The sequence below is a fragment of the Ruditapes philippinarum genome, unplaced genomic scaffold (genome assembly GCF_026571515.1).
Source record: "Ruditapes philippinarum isolate M1 unplaced genomic scaffold, ASM2657151v2 ctg204_1_1_1_1, whole genome shotgun sequence".
NCBI lineage: Eukaryota > Metazoa > Mollusca > Bivalvia > Venerida > Veneridae > Ruditapes > Ruditapes philippinarum.
In genome coordinates this window covers 448,107-473,683 of record NW_026854772.1, presented here as the reverse complement: position 1 = coordinate 473,683, position 25,577 = coordinate 448,107, and the positions used below count along the sequence as shown (strand labels likewise).

At 32.5% G+C, this 25,577-nt stretch overlaps 2 protein-coding genes across 2 annotated transcripts in view; one reads left to right on the top strand and one right to left on the bottom strand.

Annotated features, from left to right (window-relative positions):
* Window positions 1-623: 623 nt before the first annotated feature.
* LOC132741028 (intraflagellar transport protein 81 homolog) lies at window positions 624-13,699 on the bottom strand. The gene is given in 16 exon segments (XM_060729107.1): window positions 624-677; window positions 1,132-1,221; window positions 2,046-2,264; window positions 2,942-3,091; window positions 3,816-3,965; window positions 5,024-5,119; window positions 7,331-7,494; window positions 7,884-7,968; window positions 8,807-8,890; window positions 8,893-8,931; window positions 9,563-9,718; window positions 10,000-10,180; window positions 10,627-10,632; window positions 11,110-11,201; window positions 11,892-12,066; window positions 13,612-13,699. Coding segments are annotated over 15 exon segments (1,710 nt in total). The 5' UTR covers window positions 12,036-12,066; window positions 13,612-13,699.
* Window positions 13,700-16,152: 2,453 nt separating this feature from the next.
* The window catches only part of LOC132741020 (anosmin-1-like), a 43,815-nt gene continuing 34,390 nt past the window's right edge, over window positions 16,153-25,577 (top strand). The window contains exon 1 of the mRNA XM_060729098.1: window positions 16,153-16,390. Within this exon, the coding sequence (XP_060585081.1) occupies window positions 16,250-16,390 (141 nt within the window). The 5' untranslated portion in view covers window positions 16,153-16,249. The remainder of the gene's footprint in view (window positions 16,391-25,577) is intronic.

Sequence of the window (25,577 nt, the reverse complement as noted above, 5' to 3'; positions counted from 1 at the left end):
CTATGCTAAAAAATGATATTTAAAAATACTTTTAATTTTGCAAACCAGCCCTTTTTGAAAATATAATATAAAATTTTAAAAAATTTCACAAAAAAATGGGGCCATGTTATGGTTACACTCTCCCCCATTTATATAGGGGACATAATATAAATTTGAAAACAGTGTCTTTAAAAACACTAGCAGGTTTTTTTTTTTAAAAAAAGGTTTAAACTTTATTTAGAAAATTGGGTTTAATCCCATTTTTCCCCATACATATTTGTATTTTTTTTTTAATAAAATTAGACATATTCGTTAAGAATTTTATACAATTTCAATAAATTTCTGCACTAAAAGGTATTTTTCTCAAAGACAAGCATAGTATATCTTTGGAACTGAGCTGGCACATGTTTCGTTCAGGTAACAGTGCATGAAGGTAAGGGTGCATGAAAATGGAACTGAACTGGCACATCTTTAGTTGATGTACATGTGCTTGAACTGCTCAGTAAGTTTATAAGCCTTGTGGCTTGGCTAACAACCATTTGATAGGGCCAAAAAACGAAAAATTTTAAAAAAAACCATTTTTTTTTCCTCAGATATATCTTTAGCTGGTTTTTTCATTTCTTCTTGTACACGTTTCTCTTTTTTTAAAACCAAAAGAAAGTAAAATTCCCTGTAGTTTTTTCATGTAAACCTCGGACCTTGTAATAAAACAAGTATCAGTATTTATGAAACCTAGTGGTTAAGGTGTCTGCCTCTCAACACAGGAGTTATGGGTTCGAGCCATACTCAAATTGAGACTGTGTTTCCTCGACTGACACCAGTACAGGCCTTGAGGTTATAAATAATATTTTCTAAGTTCTGTCTCAAATCTCAGGATTTTCATTGGTCTGTGTACATTCTGTTATTAGAAAAATAATTTTAAATCAAAAACTTATAAGACACTTACAAATTTTACCTCAATTAACTATTATCAGCAAAACTTATTTCCAGACTTAACAATGTAATGCTAAAAGACATTCAACAATCAGTTCGTAGAGAAACAACAGTTTCATCAAGCACTGTTACAGTCTGTAATTTTTTCTCTTGATCAGTTTCCCATTTTTATAATTTTTGTTACTGTGATAAAGTTGGTTAGTATGTTAAGTAACTCACCTCTTGTTCAAGTTTGGACATGTTTGACTCGAGACCAGCTGATGCTGTATCATAAGCATGTTTCTTGTCATTGTATTCCTGTGTCAGCTCCTGTAAGAATGTATTTGTATTTACATTAATTTGACTACTTCTTTGACTTTTTGTCTGCGTTTAAGGCAGTAATTTTTAAAGAAATTTTTCGATTTGTTTCCAATAAGTAAAATGCTGTCAACTTTACAAATGTAGTGATTTTGCCTAGCCTAACTTGTTTAATATCCACATAGGGCTAGCAATATCTAAATTAGATTTACCGGTTCCCATTTATCATAAACATTTTCTTACTTGTCCATTTGATATTTATATACAAGTTTTATATTCAGGAAAATATTCACTTGTCCCTATAGGTTGTGTGAATGCTACAGGGGAGATAACTATATGGTAAAACAATGTTTTATTGCAAAGAGATGAAAACACTGATGAGGTCCTTTATTCTTTACTTATGTACAAAATTGATAAATGTTTTCAAAATACACTAAACATTTACAATAGGAAAAGTACAATGGCATGTCCATAAATATAAGAAAATATTTTGCTATTTTGAACTTTTTATACATAATTTTATATATAGAGGATATTGAATGAGTAAAAGATTAATACTGAATTTATTGGATGAGTTCAAAAAATTCAGTTATGAACTTAATATTTTATTTATCACATACCAAAAATTAAGACCGTTTGAAGTGAAAAAGAACCATTTTTCATTGATTCGCCTGTAATATATTATAACGTTAACATTTAGTGCATCATGATGCTATGTTTATATAACGCAAATGGTGTCACGTCAAAATATATGCACTGCTGTACAATACCATTTTTAGTCCCAAAAGCGGCACGAGTGTGTAATAAATTTAGACACATATTATTTAATTGCTTACCTGAGCTTGCTGTCTCAGGGGACGTAACTCCTTTATAATTGGTGCGAGAGCTCCTTTCTTCTCAGCAATACGCTTATTTAGTACCCTCACCATGTCAGATATCTCTTCCAGTGTCTGTCCCTTCTTGTGATCAAGGTTACTCTTCTTTGACGAGACTTTCTCAAGGTCCTCCTGCGTCTGTCTATAACCTCCAACACCATGCTTCGTCTCTAATGCCGACTATAATAGAATGTTAATTAAAACGATAATCTATTTTTTATATCTGGAGGTTGTTTTCATTCACATCACTATAGTCTTGGTCAACTTGTTATAGTTTTAGGTAAGAGTGCTAAATAATGATCAGTGGAATATAAATGGGGCCAAAATAACAATTTGGTACTGCACAAAAACTACATCAGAAATTTATGCTTGTGTTGCTGCTTTCATAGTAAGAAAGCAATTCTACATCATTACAAATCAAAATAATATTTTAAAACAATTCCAAGCATGGATCAAGCAGGCCGGGATGTACAGAACCAGGGAAAATCAATTTTTTGAAGAAAAAAAAAATATATTTTTCCCCACAGGCAATCTGTGACAAGAATGAAACTGAATATGGCTGCTGTTGAAGAAGATCCCAACAAGATGTGTCATCTGCTAAAGCCATCTTGTATTCAAACGTAGGTCATGATTGTGACGAAAACTGGTCAATCTTATAAATGAAATCAAGATAAAAAATGAAGTTGATTTGTTGTTCCTCCTCTTATCTCTTACCAGATTAATTTAACTTATATGTTGCTATAAGGAGCAGAAATTCGAAAAATAAAATTTTATCTCACAAGAGACATGCTTCATACAAACTCTCAGCAATAATTGGCTGAAACTGTGTATATGAATGAAGGGAAGTCATATATTACCAGTTGTTGATCGATGTTCTCATCCCTCATTCTCAAGATCTCCTCCGACCTAGACAACACACCAACTTCCGCCTTTAACTCGGCCAGCTCCGAACGTTTCTTCTTGTAGATGGTACTCTTGCTACGTAACTTGTTCACGTAACGTTTAAACTGAAAACATATTAAACACATATAATCTATGGCACAATGACAAAACACACATATAATCTATTACACAATGACAAGGACCCACATCTGATCAATATAAGAAAGTAAAGTTTGAAAAGTATTTCCTCCATGAGAAAAAAAAACACAGTATACAAAAATTATTTTTTAAGAAAATAAAAAATTGTACTATTCCGACTTAAGGTTATGGTGATTCTTGTAAAGAAATCCTCACCAATAAGCCATGAAGACAATATAATCTCATTTTATACCACATAAATGTAAAAGTTATTTAAAATTAGGAAATTAATATCCATTTTTGAATGCTTTGATGTAGAATAATGCACAGTTTAAGTTCAAATGCACAGGAATATAATCATGATGACTAATAGGCCTCCTGAGTGATCAATTACAAAGCGTTTGAATGATAAACCATGCATTTATATACTGCAATGCCAGAAAAATTAATATATCTATTTCCATTCTTACATGCTTATAGAAAAGAGAATTCATAAAAATATGTTGAACTAAGCATAGAAGTAATTTTCCTGATGCCTTTTGCTTTATTGACATCATATCTGCTGTCATACGAGATGTAAGCATTCTTTTTTATGCTGAGCATATATAGTATTATAATGTACTGGACAGTTTGTTTAATTGAGGAATTATGAGAAGCGAGTAAGAAAAATACTTGATGCATTTTATTACAGTTATCATAAACCGGATATACCTCTTCCCCTTTGAGGACCTCTCCGCCTCCACTAGCTTGTTTGGCCAGCTCTCGTTTCTCGTCAACCTCGTGCATCAATCTAGAATACTCGTCACGAGCTTCACGAAGATTCTCTGCTGCGTTCTCCTTCTTGTGAGCTATAATAGCAGCCTAAAAGTAAACAATAACATAAATTTATGTAAACAATAACACAAATATACGTGTTGAGTGGTGGCATGGCCAAGTGGATAACGCAATGGACTAGTAATCTATGGATCACTAGCTGTGTGGGTTCAAAACCCTGTCAGGGACAAGTCCTTGTTTCCCTGAGCAAGAAACTTGACATTTATTGCTCAGTACTTGTCGGTTACAGGGACAGAATCAAAACCGTGTCTATAAGCTTATAGATTCCTACACAATCAAACTAAAATAAATTCTGTATAAATCAAATACATTTATATGTAATTCAAGCAGATCATAACAACAAATTTAAGATCTAGATAGGTGTTGACTTTAATATCAGTGGTCTCAATAGTTGGGGTCAAATTAAGAGTAATGCAAAACATTTGGATTGAATCAAGTTGACTTAAAAGTGGATAAGCATTTGTTCTTAATTCTGGATCATGTAACCATTGACATAAAGAACCTTGTAAAAAATAGTCTTATTAAGGGGGTGGTCTTAATTCAGGGGTGGTCTTAAGTAGGGATTCTACTTTACATTGAATGTAATCAATTATCAATCAATTACTCTCTTAAAGTAATTGTAATTTAATTGATTACAGAGGCAAGTCTGAGTAATCAATAATAATCAATTACAATAAAATCTGAAAGTAATTGTAATTAAATCAATTACTGATCATTGTAATCATCCCCAGGTCTGGTAAACAATAACATATATACATGTAAACAAAAGAATGACATGTACAAAAGATTCATCCATACCCTTTTTACAGCGATTGTTATAATCTTTAATACATAAGATTAACAATAAACACAAAATATTGCAAAAACGGTGCCAAGTTAAATGTAGATTTTATAAATACATGTTGTGCCGAATTATGAAAACTCTTGATTTAGGGTCTGTAAACATATATTCAAACAATAACGCTAAATGGAAAGGGTTAGATTTTGGAATTTATACAACGTTTTTGAATTGATACAATGTTTTGCAAAAGTAATTCTATAAACTAATTTTAATTTTCAGCTTCCTGTTACATGTGTTAACGCACCTGTTGTCTGAAGAGGGACAGTTTATCATCCATAGGCTCGCCACTTCTCATTCTCTTTTCTACAAGCTGATTGATCTCCGTGTTCAAATCCCCAATCTGTATAATACAAATAACAAAATAATTAACCTGCAAGTGAATTTTTGTAATAGATCTTTTGCCCTGCTTTCAATTTCAGGCTTTCTACTGCATCTACCAAAAAAACTAGGGAAAAAGTAGGGCATTTTTTTACCAAAAAGTAGGGCAAAGTAGGGATTTCTGATGTTAAAAACTAGGGACAAAGTAGGAATTTCTTACCGTTTTAGTTAAGAATAAGCAAAACATACCATCACCAAGACCACACCAGGCTGTGTGTATCTTCAGTTCAGTCCATGCTTGAAAGACATGCACCTCATAGGCAGAATGTTGCTGAATGTTTTGCCAAGGCACCATGAGCAGAGCTGCATCAGTACTAAGGCTGTAGTACTTAAGTACCAGTTCCAGTACTCCAAGTTTTGCAGTACCATTTCCAGTACTAGTACTTGATTTTAGCTTGGTACTGCAGTACCAGTACTTTTTTGGGGGAAGTAATTAAGTACCAGTACTAATACTTTTATATATTCATCAAAGTTTGAATAAATACACAGTGTCATTCAAAATAATTGCAAACATTATTCCACAAAGAAATAAAATCATTTACTTTAAAGTTGACATTGCATTTTTACAACTTAAATGAACAAACATACTTTTTACAAACAATAATCATCATATATTCATGTCATATGTTATTGTTTTGTAACCGCAGTCAACTGTAATACAATGCAATAATCTTACATTTTAAACACACCAGTCTTTTTGTTGCCTTTTACACCTTCACACCTCTGTTCAATTTATACCAAAGTAAATAACTTTTTTATGGTGCTAACAATATCACTTGAAATATGATTATTTAGAATAGAAGTAATTTATTAGTGTTTATTTTGCTCTTTTTTTACTAGTAAATACAAAGTAATAAGATTGCAATAAGGATATTTTACCAGTAAAGAGATATTGACTCTGTTTATCTCAATTTAATTTTACTTTAAGTCTTTGGTGCTTTTTTATGATGAATACTATGTTAACATTTGAAGGAATATTGCAGCAAATTATTTATAGATTTGATAACTTACTTTTTCACAAAAATAAAATAATACCTGGAATTTACAGCTTTACTTTATGAGTAAAAATAAAGACATTTTTATCAAAACCAAAAATACTGCCTAGTAATGCAGTAGCAGTACCACTTTTTTAAGACAGTAATGCAGTACCAGTACCTGAGTTGTAGCAAAATTTTGTAAGAGTAATTCAGTATCAGTACCAGTACTTGCAAAATTGCTCCAGTATATACTGCAGTACTAGTACCAGTAATGCAGCTCTGACCATGAGTCTTTCAAGGGTGGACATCACAAGGAGACACTAACACACACCTGAACTATTAATCAATTGCAACTGAAATACAACTGAAATACCATTTTAAATATCTTCCTTTCTCATTTCATTTCAAAATGAAAAAGTAGGGATAATAGGGCTATTTCAGAAAAAAGTAGGGCAAAGTAGGGATCAAAAGAAAAAAGTAGGGAAAAGTAGGAAAAGTAGGGACCAGTAGAAAGCCTGCAATTTGGAACATTTCATTCAAGGTTTAATGGATGTTAGCATCTCATAATTTGTCACCTTAGTGCAATATCTGGTTAACTCCTATTATTAAATTTAGGACTTAACACGTTATTGCAATATGGTGACAATATTATGTTTGGTTTTATAAGTAGGCGCAACAAGACAATTTAGGTCGAGTGGCGCCCAAACAGAAAAGATGATTTTGGCTTACCTCCGGTATTACAACTTTAAATCAACACCAGGGGGTCAAAACCACATTACCTGTTGGAGCTAAGAGATGCATAGACTCCAGTAATTTAAACTCAATAAGTCGCCTCTTACCATCATGTAGGGATAAACAGTAGTATCTCATATGTAAATAGTAAACTTGAGCTGCTAGTTCAGATTGCTAGGAAATGCAGGCTCGGCTGGCTCTATAGAGGTGGCAAAGGCTGATTACTTTTGGTTCCATTTTGGTTATTTTCATGATTTTTAAAAGTAAATTTTAGCTAACCATAGTTAAACAATTTGATAAATATGTATTTCACAACAAGCATATAATTTTAAACAAATTAATTAAAGCAATTTAAATCTGGAAGATTTAGTGAAATGCCAAATTCCATAAAATGACAGCTCTTATGAAATAACCTTTTCTTTCTTTGAACAATCAACTCCTTCACAAATTAATATATCACACACCTTATTATGTAATTCCTCTAGGTCAGCCTGACCCATGGCTGGTTCAGCAACAACCCTTTGAAGGTCCGCAACACTCTTCTTCTTTGATTCTATATCCTTTGGAAGTCTCTCCTTTACGATATAGCTGTTAGCCCTACTCTCTTCTTCCAATCTTTGTAACAGACCTAGAAATAATTAATTCATTACATTTTAAATATCTATACCTAAAATAAGCTTTAAAGGTGCAGAACCATGGCAAAATGAACAAACTCCAAAAACAGCTTTCATGATTATGCCCCTTGTCTAACAACCGCACCTTGTCAATATAAGCAAGTGCTCCAAATTTCATGCTGTTTACTTTTAAACTGTTTGAATAATGGTCTACATTAAAGATTTTGCACGACAACAACTACAGCAATGCCAAAATGGTCATAATAGCTCGCCTTTTTTTCAGAACAGACAATAATTCTGATGTCTCGACCTATGAAGGCAGCCCCTCAGCCACAAATTATACTTTTTGAAATGAAAGTTAAAATTTCAACATTGGTCTATAAAGAATGAATGTCATATTTACCCTCAGCTGTTGCTCCAACACTAGCTTGTCTATGATCATGTAACTGTTGCTGTAAACGCTTCATCTTCTGTTCCGAGTGCTGAATCTATATCAAACATGACTTGCTTATATATAAATGATTAATGTGAACAATGAATAATGAACCTTTATTGTACAATGATTAATGAACTTATATAATTGTACAATGATTAATGAACCTTTATCATACAATGATAAATGAACCTATATTGTACAATGATTATTGAACCTATATTGTACAATGATTATTGAACCTATATTGTACAATGATTTATGAACCCATATTGTACTATGATTAATGAACCTATATTGTACAATGATTAATGAACCCATACTGTACAATGATTAATAAACCTATTTTGTACAATGATTATTGAACCTATATTGTACAATGATTAATGAACTAATATTGTACAGTGATTAATGAACCTATATTGTACAATGATTAATGAATGATTAATAAACCTATATTATACATGCACATTTTATAAACTACACATTTTCTTCAATAATATCAAGATCTCATATTAATTTAATTATTTGCTATTCTGTAAGTACAATACTTATTTTGAAATTTTCATAGTTCATATTTGATATTTAGCATGGTAAGACTAAAAACATAACCAGCTACACAGTGTTGTACTACTTTGTCTCTTTTATAATTTTAACACAAGATTGTATAAAATGGTTCGTGAAATGTTTAACTTATATAGACTTAAAACTGGTCCATTAAGCTTATTTCAAAACAATATCCTCTAGGCACAAATCTATTAAAATTTATCTGTTAAATCAATGTGACTTTTTGTTTCAACTTTCTCAATTTTGCAATACAGCTGCAAATGCTGCATCAAGAAGGGGAAGTAACCAATATATACAAATTTCTGAAAAAAAATAATTTTTTATACCAGAGGGTTAAATTTCTCCTGCTCTGTTTTAGCAAGGGTTTTCTTTTCTTTAAAATTTTCTCCCCGTCGAAGATTCCTTTGGGGTTTAAATTTAACAATGTTAGCATTTTGGGTGTTGCTTTAACCTGAAATTAACACCCAAAAAAGTTTCATTAGAAAGACAACACAAAAAAGAGTAAAAAGTAACAAAACCAAAAATTATCCCTTTTGATGCAACACGACAGGAGTAAAAAGTGTCAAAAAAATAGATTTCTCCACGAAGAAACTTTTACTGACTAAAAACTTAATTTAGATTCAGTGCCTAACTTTAAGGAAAAGTAATAAAATTGGCTTTTTAAAGGTGATTTTTGTAAAAAATTGACCAAATTTATCTGAAACTTCACCAAAAGGCAGAAGTCCTTAAAAGGAAATAAGACATCAAAATCTTTAAGATGTCAGTTAGTGTAAGTTCTATTAGGAGTTGCATGTAGTTATAACAAAAGGAAATGTAGATCTCCTGATTAATGGATATTTAAATAACTAGATGCCTTGTTCTCTTTTTTATTATTTAAGCCAAATATAGGTATTTTTGTGTTATTGTTACCTTCAGGTCCAATAGCCATTTTAATATCAAGCATTGTTGAATGACAAACGTTAAAACTTTCTAGAAAAATCAAAGAACTCCAAGTCCATGCAATATGCCTTAGGCAAGGAAGGGATTGGGCTGGGAGTGGTTACCACTGACCGTTTCATTATCAAGATATTAAGCTGGTGTACCTTTCTTTTAAGGCGTTCAACTCGTTTAATAAGCTGCTCCTTCTCATCCTCCATGTTTGATATATCTTTTCTGATCTCTCCTGTGTTATACCCGGAGTTCTTCAAGCTCTCCGACTGTTTGTGTAATTCCTTGAACGTCTCTATCAACTCATCATACTGTCAAATATAAACAAAAACAATATGTTACATATTGACTACAGCATTCGATAGCAGTACTTGAAAGGTAGCTTTTAATTTCAAGAATCTTTTAGTAATCAAGGACACAAATGAATATGTGCACTTTAGTAATCAAGGACGCAAATGAATATGTTCACTTTTGATTTATTATTAGTATATGATACATATCCATATTTACCAAAACCAAATTACAGTCTAAGAATATTTAAAGATAAATGTCTGTATATTCACTGCAATGACGATATCAATTATATTTTTACCTGTTGATAAAGATCTACCATCTGGTCATCTTGTTTGATATCAGCTGGGACCTCGACTTTAACGAGGAACTTTGCCAGGTAGGCTCGTTTCTGCAGGCCAGGTATATTCTTCAACATCCATTCCATTATATGATAAATTATAGGTTTATCACCCTGTACCAATCCTGTCCTAAATGTACTCCTTCAAAACACAACACAGCACAAACATATGGGTAAGAAACTACAAAATCTAATCATAACACTCTTTAAATGGAAAATAAGTATGATTTATTTGAATTAATTGAATTTGTAAGATTCCTTACAATATGAAACAAGAAGAGAAAGTTTTACTAACTATCAGCCTGTTGGCAGCATACCAGTGCAGACCAAAATCAAGCAGCACATCTGATCAAGGTCTGGATAGTTTGTTATTTAGTCAGGAAATATTTCCTAAAATTAATTAATGGTTTTGTCCAGATTGAAAGACTGACAAGTCCATTTAAAGATAACAAGAAGGTAACTAAAATTTACAAACCTTTATATTCATTTCTTTAAAAAGTTGTTAACATGTTTATTTAAGAAGATTCAGTCAGGGTGTGCTAAATAAAAACACCATTATACCCGAATATGTAACTTAACTATACTTACACATCCCTGAAAAAAGTAAAATAAAACATCAATTAGTATTCAATAAAAAAACAACAACTACATAACAGTATTATCAAACACAATAAATTAATGGGTAATTTTGTAATTCCTCCATGCTTAAGAAATAAGATTTACCCCTTCAATTTTATAGAAATTTCACTCGTCACAATAAGAAGATTACAAGAATGGCAATAATCACTTTTAATATGAAAAGCTATTGACAGTAAATTGATAATTAATGAGAAATGTGTCCATAGGACACAGATGCCCAAACATTCCACTGTTTTCTCAGTCTTCTGACTGACAGTGTGACAGAGACCTGCCAATGTCCTCTTCTGTTAAGTTTACAGTAAAATACGGTTATACCCCAATTAAGTTTAAATAGCCTGGACAGACCAGTGCATGTGTGCCACCATTCTGCCCATAGTAATAAGAGCCATAAAAAGTCATGAATTAAATTAAAAGGAAAAGGTTTCAGCTTACTCTGTCGGTGGTTTATATTTGAGAACTCTCAAACAGCCAAATATTCTGATGGCCGTCATATCTGGTGTCTCTTCCCTGATATCTATTGCTTGCTGAAAATATACAGAATTAACAAGTCTGTGATGCAGTAATGTAAATTCACTTAATTTTGGGGGCATGATATATTGTGGTTTAGTTGAAACAGACACTTTTGCAGGTTTTAAATTTGTTGATTTGTCTGTTTTAGCAAAAATGTACAGTAAAATACAAATACATGTAATTGTAATTGTACATCACACAAAATGAAATTACAATGGAACTATCCACGAAAACTGCAAAGAATAGAGCCTCATGAATAATAATGTTTTTGCAGTACATGTATTTAACAAGAAAATCAAAATTATCAAGAATTATTAGATAATTAATTTTATAAAAAAAGTTGTACATTCTAATACTTATCACTGAAAAAATTATCATAAATATAACATATACATTGGTAAACAAATATTGTGGCAAATTTTGACAATTCTGTCTTCAGCATAATAAACCTGGCAACAATCACATGAATATGCAATGGACTGTGGTAAAAGCACAGCTCACTTAAAACTGCATGCCTCCAGAGTAACGTGATTTTTTTTAATGTCTTTACCTATTATAATCAAAATATACAGTATACTATAGTAATAGTACCCTTGCCATAACAACATTTTAAAATATTAAGATGAGAGTTTAAAAGTCAGACTGCAGAGAATGCTGGTGGCAAAGAAGTTAAGATTTAAAATATAAGCTAATCAAACTTAAACCTTTGGATCAACAACTCCAAGTACATCATTGAGAACCTGCAGGAGTTGGAGGGGTTCTAAGGAATCAAAGCTGATCAGGTTGTAGTTCTTGTTGAATGGCTCCTTGTTCAACTCCTGAACAATAAACTTCAGCTGCTCACTCATGACTGCAGCTTGGTTAACTCACAATAATTTCCTGCAAATAAACAAAGTGTTAACCAATTTCTGGCAGACTTTTTGTTATGGACTTCTCCTTAAGGTATGGATCTCACTCTCCATAATTCATTAAGGATTATATATGAATCTTACTCTTCTCTTCATTAAAGACACTCAAATGTCCGTTTGAGAGATACATGATTTATGTAATATAGTGTGTAATTCACAAGCAGATTTTTTTTATATCCACAGGTTGTGGTTGCCTAGTGGTTAGGGTGTCTGCCTCTCAACCCAGGGATCATGGGTTCGGACCCTAATCAGGTCACGACCATGTTTCTTCACATGACACCATTACTGGTTGGTTCCAGGAAACAGACTCAAAAGTGATTAATTGCAAGAACTTGTTTCCCATTTGAGTTTAAATAAATATGTTTAAACCTAAACTAGGTTGCCATGATTCATTGCCCTAAGCATTTTCACAATGCTTGTTTGATCCACTATATTTTCTTTTGATCTAAACATTCTATGTTCAAGAAATTTGGCAAACATATTTACTTTGATGTTTAAAATATCTTCTTAATGTAACATAAATGTTTTCTTTCTTAACGAACTCTTGTCGAGACTTTGTGACAAACACAATAACATTGTTGACTCCAGGACAGGGATTTAATTTAGGGCATCTGACAATATTGCAATTAAACTGGTCCCCGAACATGATCATTAATGGTATCTTTCTATATTTTTTATTTTTAGGTAGTGACAGAACTCTTTCATAAAAAGAGATTCTCACCCAGTGCTTTTTTTAAGCAATTTTGGATACAAATACAGCAAAATTCTGGCTTCAAAAACATCCCCCTCCACAAATTATAGGCTAATATAATATAAAAAAGGCAAAACCTAAAAGTGAGCTCGATTTTCTTTTACCATAAAATAGTTTAAAATAATCATTCATTTTTATTTTACATTTTCCGTTTTAAAATTTTTATTCGGTATTTTATACACTGCTTCTGTTTATTCTGGTTCCCCCTTTCTATTATTGTTCCTATATAAGTGCGCAGGACACCAGTCGACGCTTCCGTTTTCAATCAGAGAACATCAGCTTTTATCGTTATCTTGTAATTCGAAAAGTTGCGATGTGTCAATTCCGTACTTCGGACGAAAGTTTTCAAAACCATCACTGACAAAAGTTTTCAAAACCATCACTTAGCAGGTACTCGCGTTACCTTAAAGCTCGCTTTGTGATCAGGCCCTTGGGGCCAGCTCGTCGAGCTCGCTACTCACTATTTCATTATTAACACTGATAAAGTCGCCAAAGATTATATTTATTTCTAAAAATTCATATTAAGTGGCGCGATCGTTGATACAAGTTATTTTAACTCAAATTAACGTTAATATTTACCCCACCCACCTCATTTCTCTGGTTGACAGGGACGCTGTCACATTTTTTCGCTAATCTAACACGTTATTTTCATGAAAAGATTTTATTATTCCAATAGACGTTTATTCATATAAAAAATTAAACTGCTTTTTTGTATAAATTTATTTAAATGAGTAAAGAATACCGTTAATTGTGTGTTTTCCTCACCTGCAAAATTCTGTTGCCAAAATATTTCTGACTGTGCATCACTTATTTTTAATCAATAGGTAGGCTAACAAAAACTTGAAGGCAAACCAGTCTACTAAAAAAATTCTAATACTACACCAATCTCCTACGCAGTGATCTCCCCTTATCAGTACAGAGATTCTGCCAAGGGAGGTAATCAGTGTGAGGAGTTTGATACTACACCGTTAATGAAAGAACACCACTAAATTTATATGGAGTCAAATATCACTATATCATTTCAACAACAGTTTTCTATCGATACCTTTACAAATAAAGATATAATTCGTTCAGCCCAGAGATTTATAAAACAGATTAAACAAAAAAAAACATGTACTATTAACTGTAAATTGTTTATTATACATGCATGCAAATAAAAACGACTTGATACTGCAAGTGGTTTACAATTATGCTTTATATACATGTAGATAATGTGTATGTATTGTTTAACTGTTAATCTAAAAAAGACACAAGTGTTAGTATTTGGGAAATGCAAAATGATCCTAATTAGTCTTTGTTACAGAAATAAACTTTTACAACAAGTAACAACAAAATATTTAGGTATTTTGTTCAGTTCAAATGGCTCATTTACTGCTTGTATAAACGTGCAATTCGAGCTTACTTTAAACTATCAAGATATTTGGTTGATGTAAAACGGTGGTTAAAAACTTTTTTTTTTAATTTTTGATCATACTGTTAAACCTATTCTTTCATATGCTTGTAAAATTTTGGGTACTGTGAATATTGATACGTGTATTGTTAAAAAAGATGATTATTTTGTTGAAAACTCGTTTAAAAACTTGTAATGTGACCATTTGCATCTGAAAGCTTTATAAACATATTCTTGAAGTTCACAAAAATTCTGCAAATGATGCTATTCTTGGTGCAACTGGAATATCTCCATTATATGTAAATATTAACCTATAGCTCTTCAGCGCTTCTTATGTAAAATTCTTCCAAGTATAATTTCCAATAACCGTAAATTATACCATACCCAGACTATGGTATAATTTTCAGTTTTGAAGATCGAAGGAGTAAGTGTTTCTGGGCGGAGCTATAGGTTAAAACAGATACACCATTGGTGCGTTGACGATTTCTGGGTTTGCGTAAATTATACCATAATCACGTGACCTTTCTTATGCAACCTCACTCGACTTCGTCTCGTGAGGTTAAGGCATAAGAAAGGTCACGTGATTATGGTATAATTTACGCAAACCCAGAAATCGTCAACGCAGCAATGGTATATCTATTACTTGTTACGCGATCAACAAAATACTTTATTAGATCGACTTTTATAGTCAAAACCAACTTAATTCACTGATATACTCTGCATTTCAAGAAAATTTAACCTTGCATCCAATTGGAAGGTTAATTGAAAGTTATTAAAGATCCTGTAATTAGATCGTCTCTTAGTAAATTTCGAATTAGTGCCCATGACAATTAACCTATAGCTCTTCAGCGCTTCTTATGTAAAATTCTTCCAAATATAATTTCCAATAACCGTAAATTATACCATACCCAGACTATGGTATAATTTTCAGTTTTTCTGGGCGGAGCAATAGGTTAAAACAGTAGCGTCATGTTATTTTGATTGACAGCTCATTTTACGTCATTTCTGCTATGCAAATTAAGATCGAAGGAGTAAGTGTTTCTGGGCGGAGCTATAGGTTAAAACAGGTACACCATTGGTGCGTTGGCGATTTCTGGGTTTGCGTAAATTATACCATAGTCACGTGACCTTTCTCTTATGCAACCTCACTCGCAAACCCAGAAATCGTCAACGCAGCAATGGTATATCTGTTTTAACCTATAGCTCCGCCCAGAAACACTTACTCCTTCACTGAAAATTATACCATAGTCTGGGTATGGTATAATTTACGGTTATTGGAAATTATACTTGGAAGAATTTTACATAAGAAGCGCTGAAGAGCTATAGGTTAACTATTACATAAGAAGCGCTGAAGAGCTATAGGTTAATTGGAAGTTATTATAAAGATCCTGTAATTAGATCGTCTCTAAGTAAATTTCGAATTAGTGCCCATAAACTAAAAAACACTGATTTAATTTGCTTTATTGTCTTAATGTTACAAAGTCTTTTGCTCATTGTGATTACTAATTATAATTAAGCTTTCGTAATGTAATGTTTTTAGTAATGTACATCTTGTACAATATCATTATTATGTGATTATATGCGTGTAAACGCCCAATACAATATATTCTATTCTTATTCTATTCTGTACAAATCAAGGCAGTTTAGGCCGTGGCAAATTAGTAGTCAAATGGTCAAAGTATTTAATCCCAAGTTTTGATGAAAAAAGTACAAGAACATTTTGAAAGGTAAGAAATTGAGTAAATTTCATCTGTAAATTAAAGGGAAATAATTCCTTGTAAGCCAACAGTTGGTTTACGAAGTGTTACTTCCCCTTAACCAATAAAACTAGTTTTATTTATATTTTGAGGACAGGTGAGAGAAATGGACTCGCCCAGGTGAATGAAATTTTGTCAACCAATGAAAATCGCGATTTGCTTACTAGAGTGTCAACGATTGTGTCACCAAGCATGTTAGAGTGTGTATTGAAAATGTGTAGTGAATGGGAATGGTGTAGCACTGGACGAATTTATCATGGAAGTTTTTAAAAGTTTTTTAATTGTAATAGTTGTTGTTTTAAGTTTTGGTGTGACAGTTATCGCAGGACAAAATGGTTTATTAAGTGCGCGATGCGCGGCACGATGTCTCACAGAGCATAAAGATAGTTTAAGAGGGGTAGGTACAAAGAATTTGCTGACATTTTAAAGATAAAACTTTTCATTTGAAAATGATTTGTTCAAAACTTTTGACATTCGATAGTTTGTATAGATCTAAGCATAAAGACATTAATTTAGAACGTTGGCAAGATTAACATGGGGGGTCTCAAATCATACCACATAAGTAATAGTAAATATTTTAAGCTTTAAATTTACTTAAGTGATAGTTTAAATATCATTTGCTTATAATCTGCATAATGCTTTGTCATGGCATGATATTGAACATCTTTAAATACATCAATTAGTGAACATCACCCTCCTTCAATTAGTAGAAATCTGAAGAAATTTGATTAAACTCGTATGTTTCAACATAAACACCATAAAGAAAATGGTAACATCTGCTTTACAAAAATCAGTTATAGGTTAAATTTTGATAATTATGAATGACCTATTGCAAAAATTTAGTTTAGTGACTTAAATAAGGTATATTATAAGTAATGCATGGTACAGAATAAATTGATTAATAGATAAATCAATTAACTAATTGGAGTTGATAATATAAAGTGTACTGTAAATATTATTATTCCCACTGAATAATGTTAAGTAATTAAAAAAAAGCCACTTCTTGAAGACTTAGCAAGCTTTGATTGTAAAATGATGCATTTATCAACAGGTGGTCTTTGTAAACAAGTAACACATCTCATTTTGTTTACTGCCAACCCCTCTTGTGAGTGTAAAATATAAGGATGAGCACATATCTGGAAAGTTTGTATATAGCAACAAAATTGAGACAAAGAAAAAATTGTAGGGTTAAAAAATCTTTGGTGGTCTTTTGACAAAGGTGGTCTTTTAAGACAGATCAAGTGTAACCTTTATGTGGCAATAATGCATAGATCCCTGACCTGTCTAATTCTAATTATAAGATCTAATTCTTATTATCAGATTAGTGGATACAATAAGAATTTCACCACAACATGTTTGTTAAGAGCACACATCAATGTTTGTGGTTAAATATATTGTTATTTGAGTAGGGAACTATCAGTTGTGCTTAGAGACCCAAGTAATTTTACAAGAAGTGGAAACACTGAATGTATTTAATAAATGCATTGGCCCCATTGTTTAGCTCCCTGATCCTGTCTCATAATGCAGGGGTTTTGAGATTTAGATGTTAGAGCACTGGTAAAGGCCTGGCCTTGAGGGGACAGTCAGATGGTTAATAAAACCCAGCTGAATGTCCCTGTTCTGCAAGTTGGACATTATTCCTTGTTATTTTATGCCAAAAACAAAGCCACCACATTCAGCAGAACATTGGCCAAAGGTAAAAACCACAGCTCAGTTTTAATAATTCCCTCATCCTGCTACCCCTGCACTGTCCTGTTAGGGTGGGATGGGTCACAAGTAACTGGCATAATCATATAAAATGTAAGAGAGTATAAGCTAGAAATGTCTATATTTTATAATGTGACTGTCAATATATTGAAGCAGTTAATCCAGTAATTGATTGTTTTAAGGATTTATATTGACTTGACAGTTATTAATTATAACCTTGGAACTTCTGGCTGCTCTGATAATTCACAGTTGTTGAACATTATTGAACTGTTAAATACTTTGTATCCATTCCTTGAGGTAATCAGGTCATAGGGGGGCATCTTTGGCCAAGTTAAGGTTGTTCAGACTTCAAAATACTTACCCCTCACTGCTGTGGGTTTGATTCCCACCAGGGACTTTGGATTCTATCATGTGGTGAAGCTTCAAGAATCAAGCTTCCATCATTGACTGCTTACGGAATATGGGTGATTCTAATATACTGCTGATGAGGTACCTACCATTAAAGTGCAATAAGTAATTCAAGATGCTTTTTTTTCACAGAATTTAAACTGAGATTGGTTTGTTTGTTGAAAAATCCACACAAAAAGATATTTTATATCTTTTGACTCACTGATTGAAAGTGAATGTTTTTTTTACTGTGAATCAAGATTCAAGCTACCTGCTGGTTGAATTTCAGAGAAAATTACTTTTTTTGAAAATCTGCACAGTTTACATTGACTAAACATATACGTGAGCCACTATATATAACCTGATTTCAGTTGCTTTAAACTTGATGATGGGCTTTAAGTGTTATACCGTATAGTGATAGAATTCGCCACTTAATTCTAGCATGTCTAATACATGGCTACACCCATAATCCCTGTCTCTGCTCTTTTTGCGATAATTTTCTTACTGGGGGTAGATAATGTGTCAGATATATGGGTTGAATATTGACAGAATTTGGAAAACGCAGCATTAATGTAAGCTCATTTATGTTCAAACTTTTAAGTGTAAAACAATTCAGCAACGAAATAAATTACTCTAAGTAAACAAGAAGTTTGAACTTTTTAAAGTGAAATTCAAGACATTATGACCATGAAGGATAACATTATATCTTAAGATTGTATGTTGGGTCTTTTTATGCCCCCATAGGGGGGGTCCTATAGTGAAATGTTGGAATCTGTATTCATTGGACGCATGTCTGGTTTTAACAACTTAGTTGCAGTCCTTATTTTATGTAGAAAACCCCTTGTTTGCTTATGTTTTTATTTATATATAATTCCAGATCAATATGCCAGTCACTTTTCATATTAATTTTGTTGATAATCAAGGATTTTAAATTAAAGCTGCTTGCCTCCAGTGATGCCAGATGAGCCAAAATATTTCAAGGAAATCAAACTTGAGAAAAATGTACTATTATAAATTTTAAGAGAAAAAAAAAATCCAAGATTTATCATTTAAGTAATAATTTACAGTCATGTTATGTGCGATTAATGGTTGATTTTGCAGTATTTATCACCATATATTGCAGTTACGGATTAATTAGTATAATTTTTGCATATTTTGATCTCTTTTTGGTATTATTTAATACATTGGATGTAAGTGCTGTTTGCAGTGTGTAAATTATTTTCTATGTTCACTTCACAATATTTTACTTTTCAATGCATTTCAAAAATGTTCATGAAAATAAGCAGGAATCTGCAGGCGTGCTGCTTTAAAGAGTGCACATACTATTTTTCTTGAATGATTTATAGAATGCTTGATGAAATGCTCATGTTTAGGGGGGAGAGATGTTAGTCCTGTTCTTTAATAATTAAGTTTCATTGTAATACAAACTAAGCATTGTGTAAACTGAGTGTGGGAAATTTGTTGATTCTTGAAGATGAAATCGTTACCAATGAAATTAGAAGCCCAAAATTGTAAATTGTGTCTGTGACCTGTTAATTCAGGAATCATCAGGACTTGATTCCTAGTAGGGTTACAAATATGTATATAGCTCGCCACTTAATTGTAATGAAAGGGATGACGTAGCAGACTGACAGTACAGCTAAATATCTTAAATATATCAAAGAAAATGCAATGACCACTGTGGTGTAGCATACTGGACTGGCAATCCAGAGACCCATGGTTCGAGTGCTGACTGCAGTGACATGCCGATTTTTGTGTGTGATTTTCCTGTACATATAATGCCAGTACTGGCGTATACAGAAAGCTGAGTATATAATAAGACCTACACTTTCTTCAGAACCAAACTTGTATATAGATCTATAAATACATATTATATTGTAAATGACAAAAGGGAATTGAGATCTGACTATCAGTAATCAGTGACTTGAGACATGAATTTCACAGTAGAAGTTGATAACTGTGTAATAGGAGAGATGGTTCGAATTGACGATTGACACTCGTTATAAATTATATGTGAAATATGACTCAGCGTGTTTAAAGCAACGACAGGCTTCCTCCGACCGAGTATCTGCAATTCAAATCTTTAAACACAGCATGATAAGGTTATGATGTAACACCATGACATTTTAAAGGTATAATGAATCTGCTGAATATGATGAAATTTAATTCTTAAAAGCAGAACAGGTTTATAATTTATGCAGCTTATTTGCAATTCACTGGGGTGTTAGATCATCATCATATAATACGATGTTCAAGAATGATTTCTTGGTTTTGTTTCTTCGGGAGGGAATCTACAAGCAGAATTTATGATCAAAAAGCAATTAATTTCTGCAAATCAGCAGCACAACTTCCAATACATTGTTTATGTCACAGCCAATACTTTTTTTTCAAGAAAATTAAAATAATGTAGTTGTCTACTTGTATTTTTAATTATTCTCTTAACAGTTATTAATAAACTATTTGCTTAATTTAAACCAAAGCAAAAAAAAATGTTCTTAAGGATACAAGGTACATTTAGAAGTAAGTGCAAGGTTTCTGCAAAAACTAAGTGCTGGAGATTCAGCAGAAATTGGAACTTAATGCAAGAATAAACCAAGATGTATTCAACATCTAGTGAAAGATTTATGCAAGAACTAAGCAAGGCATAATTTCAGCAGGAAATTCAGGAATTGGAAATTTTCTAAAAGAATTAAGCAATTAAATTAAGATACATTCAGAAGTTGATACGTAAAATTTCTGCAAGAAGCAATATTTAGACACTAACATTATGATAGACAACTTATGCAAGAAGAAAATTATGCAAGATATTTACCAGCAGTAAAGCCATTAGATTTCAGACTTTAAATTCTTAAATTATAAATTTAAAAAAAATCTGAAATAATTAACCTTTTTACAAATAATTGTCAGCGAGAAAAAAATCATCATTGAGTAAAAGACGTTGGCTTTAGTGGAAAAAAAAAATGAGCCCCAGGTACGAGTCATCAGTGTCCTACAGTTATGTTAATGATGTTTTTTCTACTTCAAATGAAATATTAAAACAGGATTAATTCTTGCTTTCATTTTACATTAAATGCTTACACGACAAACCGGAGCAGTTTTCATTTACATGTAAACAGCAACTTTGGTCCAAATTTTATGCATTTTAGTAGTCAATGTATCGATTAAAGGGGATTTCTATGTGCTTTGCTTTAAAAGAAAAAAAAAAGAAATCTGCATATCTTGCTTTTCTGGCACATTTCAATGTATTTATTCGACATAGCGCTAAATAAACATTCCTATACATTGATGCAATATAATGTGCTGTTTAAAATATCAAACTGACATTTCAAACTTTTAATGGCAACTTTAAAACAAATTTGAAACTGTCCTAGATTTTAATTTTCGTTGTTTTTTTTTTTGTGTTCAAAATGACATGTTGTTAAGTTGTGCTTAGTTTTGTCCCATTAAAGTGATTAATAATGTGTCATAAACCATTTAAATAAATTATTTGATTCAAGAATATAAATTTCACAATCAATTCAGATTCAAAATAATTTGCTTTAAAGGAACTCTAAATCCGAGGTTCAAAAGCCAAATCCGAGGTTCAAAAGTCGGAAAAAAAATGAATTTCTTACATAATACGAGTAGACGTGACACAGCGAGCTGACGTGACACTGAAAACAGAAAGATAATTATGCAAAAGATGATAAAGAAATATGCATTGACATTCCTTGAAAATAAATTTAAAATTGTATTTTCGTGCTAAATTCTTAACCCAATTTGAGTGCACATTTCAAATTTGGGTCATAATGATTAATGTTTTTCTTGAGCCCAAGTTAATTACTTTAAAAAAAAAAAGAAAAAAAAGAGTGACTATAACTTTGCCCAGTATGATATTAGCCAACATTTTCTGAGTGAAAGTGCAGTCAGCTGGTACTGACATCTTACATAAATAATTGTTGCCCCACAAAACTGTTTTTATTTTTAACCATCATTCCTCAGTGACCAGCAGAATGAATTTTTACATTAATTTTATCAGAAGTCTATTTAAATGACTTAGTAATAGTAATTTGTCTCAATTCAAGATAAACCCCCACTCTAAAGGCTAATTACTGTTTTTTTTTATTCAAAACTTCTAAATTTGAATGTCAATTAAGCCCATGAAGATAATTAAACCAAAGTTTTGTAATTAGGCCAATGGATTTTATTTAACCATACTGTATGGTAGTAAAAATATTTGCTATTTAAAGTCAGACTTCATAGCTCAATAGGGAAAGCATCAGATTTGTATTCCAGGGGTCACTGGTTCAATCCTTGGGCATGGCAGGCTCTCAGAGGCGAAATTTCTCCCATGACCGTTGATCTTAGACATTGACATCAATTTTCCCCAAAGATTTGGCACATGTTACTCAGAATTCTCCAATTGTTTATGGTAAATTTCCACAAAATAAGTAGAAAGATGTCTGTTTTAAGAATTTTATTGTCATGTAAGTGTTATTCTTTAACCAGGCATTATTTATGTTATTTTATCATGCGTTGCATTATGCTGGCCTTATATGCCTTTAGGCTGGATCGGCTATGCAGGTGGTGATTTAAGGCGAGTTGAATTTTTGTTGTTTGCTTTCTTAGTTAATCTAACAAACATGCTGTGAATTATCTTATAGTATGAGGCCAATTATAAAATATTGTTTGTTTACCCTCCTGCAACCTGCCCACAAAATTCACCTGGCCAAACAAAAGAATATTATAATTGATCCAGAACATAGTGATGTAAATAATATCTTTGGTTTCCGAAACTTTCAACAATATCTAGTATTCTTATTTTTGAAATCTAACTAGAAAAATTATGTTTTGTAAAAACCAAATATTTTAGCTTAGTCTAACCCTATGCTAATTAAGATACTCTGGAACTTTGCATATGCAGTTATTAAATTGCCAATCTAAGTTCATTCAAACTTTTTAATTTATACCCAGTATACGTAATAAATAAGCGCAATGCATTAGCTTATACAAATTTATTTTAGTTTGATTGTGTTGGAAGCTATAAGTTTATTAAAACACTCGAAACTGTTCTTGGAACCAACCAGTACTAGACGCAATTAATGTAACGTTTCTTGCTGAAGGAAACACCGGCTTGCCCCTAAAAGGGGTTTGAACCCACGCAGTCAGCAATCCTTAGGTTACTAATCCAACACGTTAACCACTCAGCCACGCCGCCACTCTTTTCATCACTCCATTGTGAAACAATTGACCTTAATGAAAAGGTTAAGCAAAGCCAAATCTGGATGAGAGGGTCATGGCAATAACTCCACATAATTATTTTAAGGTACCGTAAAGCTGTTAAGTGGGTAAAGATTGTTTGTAGCCCAGGATTAAATGGAGTACTAGTAAACCGGCATTTGCATGCATTCTGGATAACAATATATATAACCTTCAGCATGTTGACATCAAGTAATTTTACAATTGTGGCCAGTGCATTGACCAAGATCAGCTGGCAAATTCATGGCGTCTGCTCATAATGTTCACTATATTTGCTATTCAGTAAGTAATAATATATTATACTGAAAAGTTTTCCAGAATGAACGATGGTCTGAAGCCCATTTAAGATATATAGCATGGTAAAGCTTTTAAGTCATGGCAAGGGAAACATTGATATTGTTTTGACTGGCCTGAATGATTTTGTTTGATTTTGATTTTCAGTAAATTTATAACAATCCATTATTAGCACAGCTGGACTCTTGTAGTGCTGTTATCTTGTATGTGACTTCTTAATTTACTTTAAAAAATTTATGCATAAAAGTTTTATTAAAATACTGAATCAGCAGAGTTTTACAATGTTCTTGAGTGTTAATAAAGAAATATTGTTACGATCTTAAACTCCTTTTTAAGTACATTATCTGAGTATTGAATTTATGAAGAATCTCCTAGAATTTATTTCTGAATTAAATTGGGTTACTAGTATTATCAATGAAGAATTAAGTGTGATTTTCTATTTATAGCCATATAATAAACAGAAATATGGCTGACACTTAAAGTGAAGATTTATTTCGGCTAGCACCAAGGGAATGATATGTTCTTTATAGAGAAAAGGCAGGTTAATTGATTTATTATACAGTTAGTGGTATTTTTCAGTGACAGAAATATTTGGAAAGGGGAAATCCCTTGCGAGCAATGACAACTTCTAAAATACAGTCTAACTTCTGCTAACGGTCACTTCTGAGTAACGGTGTCACTTGCCAACAACGGTCATGTTTTTTATCTCCCCACAACATCCCCCTGTGACAAAAATTTTTAGAAAGGGGAAACCCCTTGCAAGCAGTGACAACTTTTAAACACCAAATACAGTCTAACTGAATTGTGCTCACAGTCACTTCGAGTAGCGGTGTCACTTGCCAACTGAGCGGTCATGTTGATTATTCCCGATCAGGACTGCAGGCCCCCCCCCCCCGAAGAAAATGCCTATATAAATGGGCAACTTGGAAAATCGCAGAATTTTATAATTCTATTGTCAGTCTCAGAGCCAGTTTATGTCAGCTCCGCTTTTCGTTTAGTAAAAAGTGGAGCAAAAAAAATGTTATAACCCTCTTGTCTGCTTTGCATATATTATTTTTATTCCATTAAAGTCCATTGTCTCCCTATTCGATCATTTGGAGCTTGGAATGCATGTTTTTTGTAATAAAAGGGCATCATTTTAAAAGGGGCAGATTTAGTTTGATTATCCCACTCAAACTTAAAGGCTAATAATGAAAATAATTAATAATTACATGTATGTTTCATTTGATGTAGCCATATATACATGTAGACCAGCAACTTAAGTGCAAAATTTCAGATTAAATGTATCACCCCACTGCATTTTTCAAGAATAAATTATTATAATTGTGATAAAAGGACTAAAATCTCAAATCGGGCTAAGAATAGCACAATAATACAATTTTCAATTACATGTATATTTTTAGTTATATTTATATTTCTCAATTATTCTTTGCATATCTTTCTGATTTAATTATCATAAATGCCCCAGTTGAATTATGGAAGATATAAATTGTATTTTAGGTGGAATTGTGCTTCCACAGCTTTTATTTGACATTTTTCGAACTGCTTGCCCCTCATCGCTGTGGGTTCGAATCCTGACAGGGACTTTGGATTCTTTTATGTATTAAGAAGCTATTTCAGCTAGCTTACGGAACGTCAATGGTTCTTAACTCAGATGCCTGTTCGTGATCTGTAAATATATGCAGCGGAAGGGCAACCGTGAGGGTCTTCCTAAACCAGGGAAGAGTGGTTGAGGGGGCAGGACGTGCGCGGCGGCCTCGAACGTCGCTAAGACGCGCTGGGATGTTAATATTAATGACCTAGCTACTATGACCTCGGTGTGACGTAAGGAGCCAATTCGGAAACAAACAAATTTAATGTTGACAAATTTGCAGACTGTGGGCGGGCTATAGGAGCCGAGCTATGAGCCATCATACCCGCATGTGAGGGTTGTGTACCACCTCAAAGTATGGAGTCAT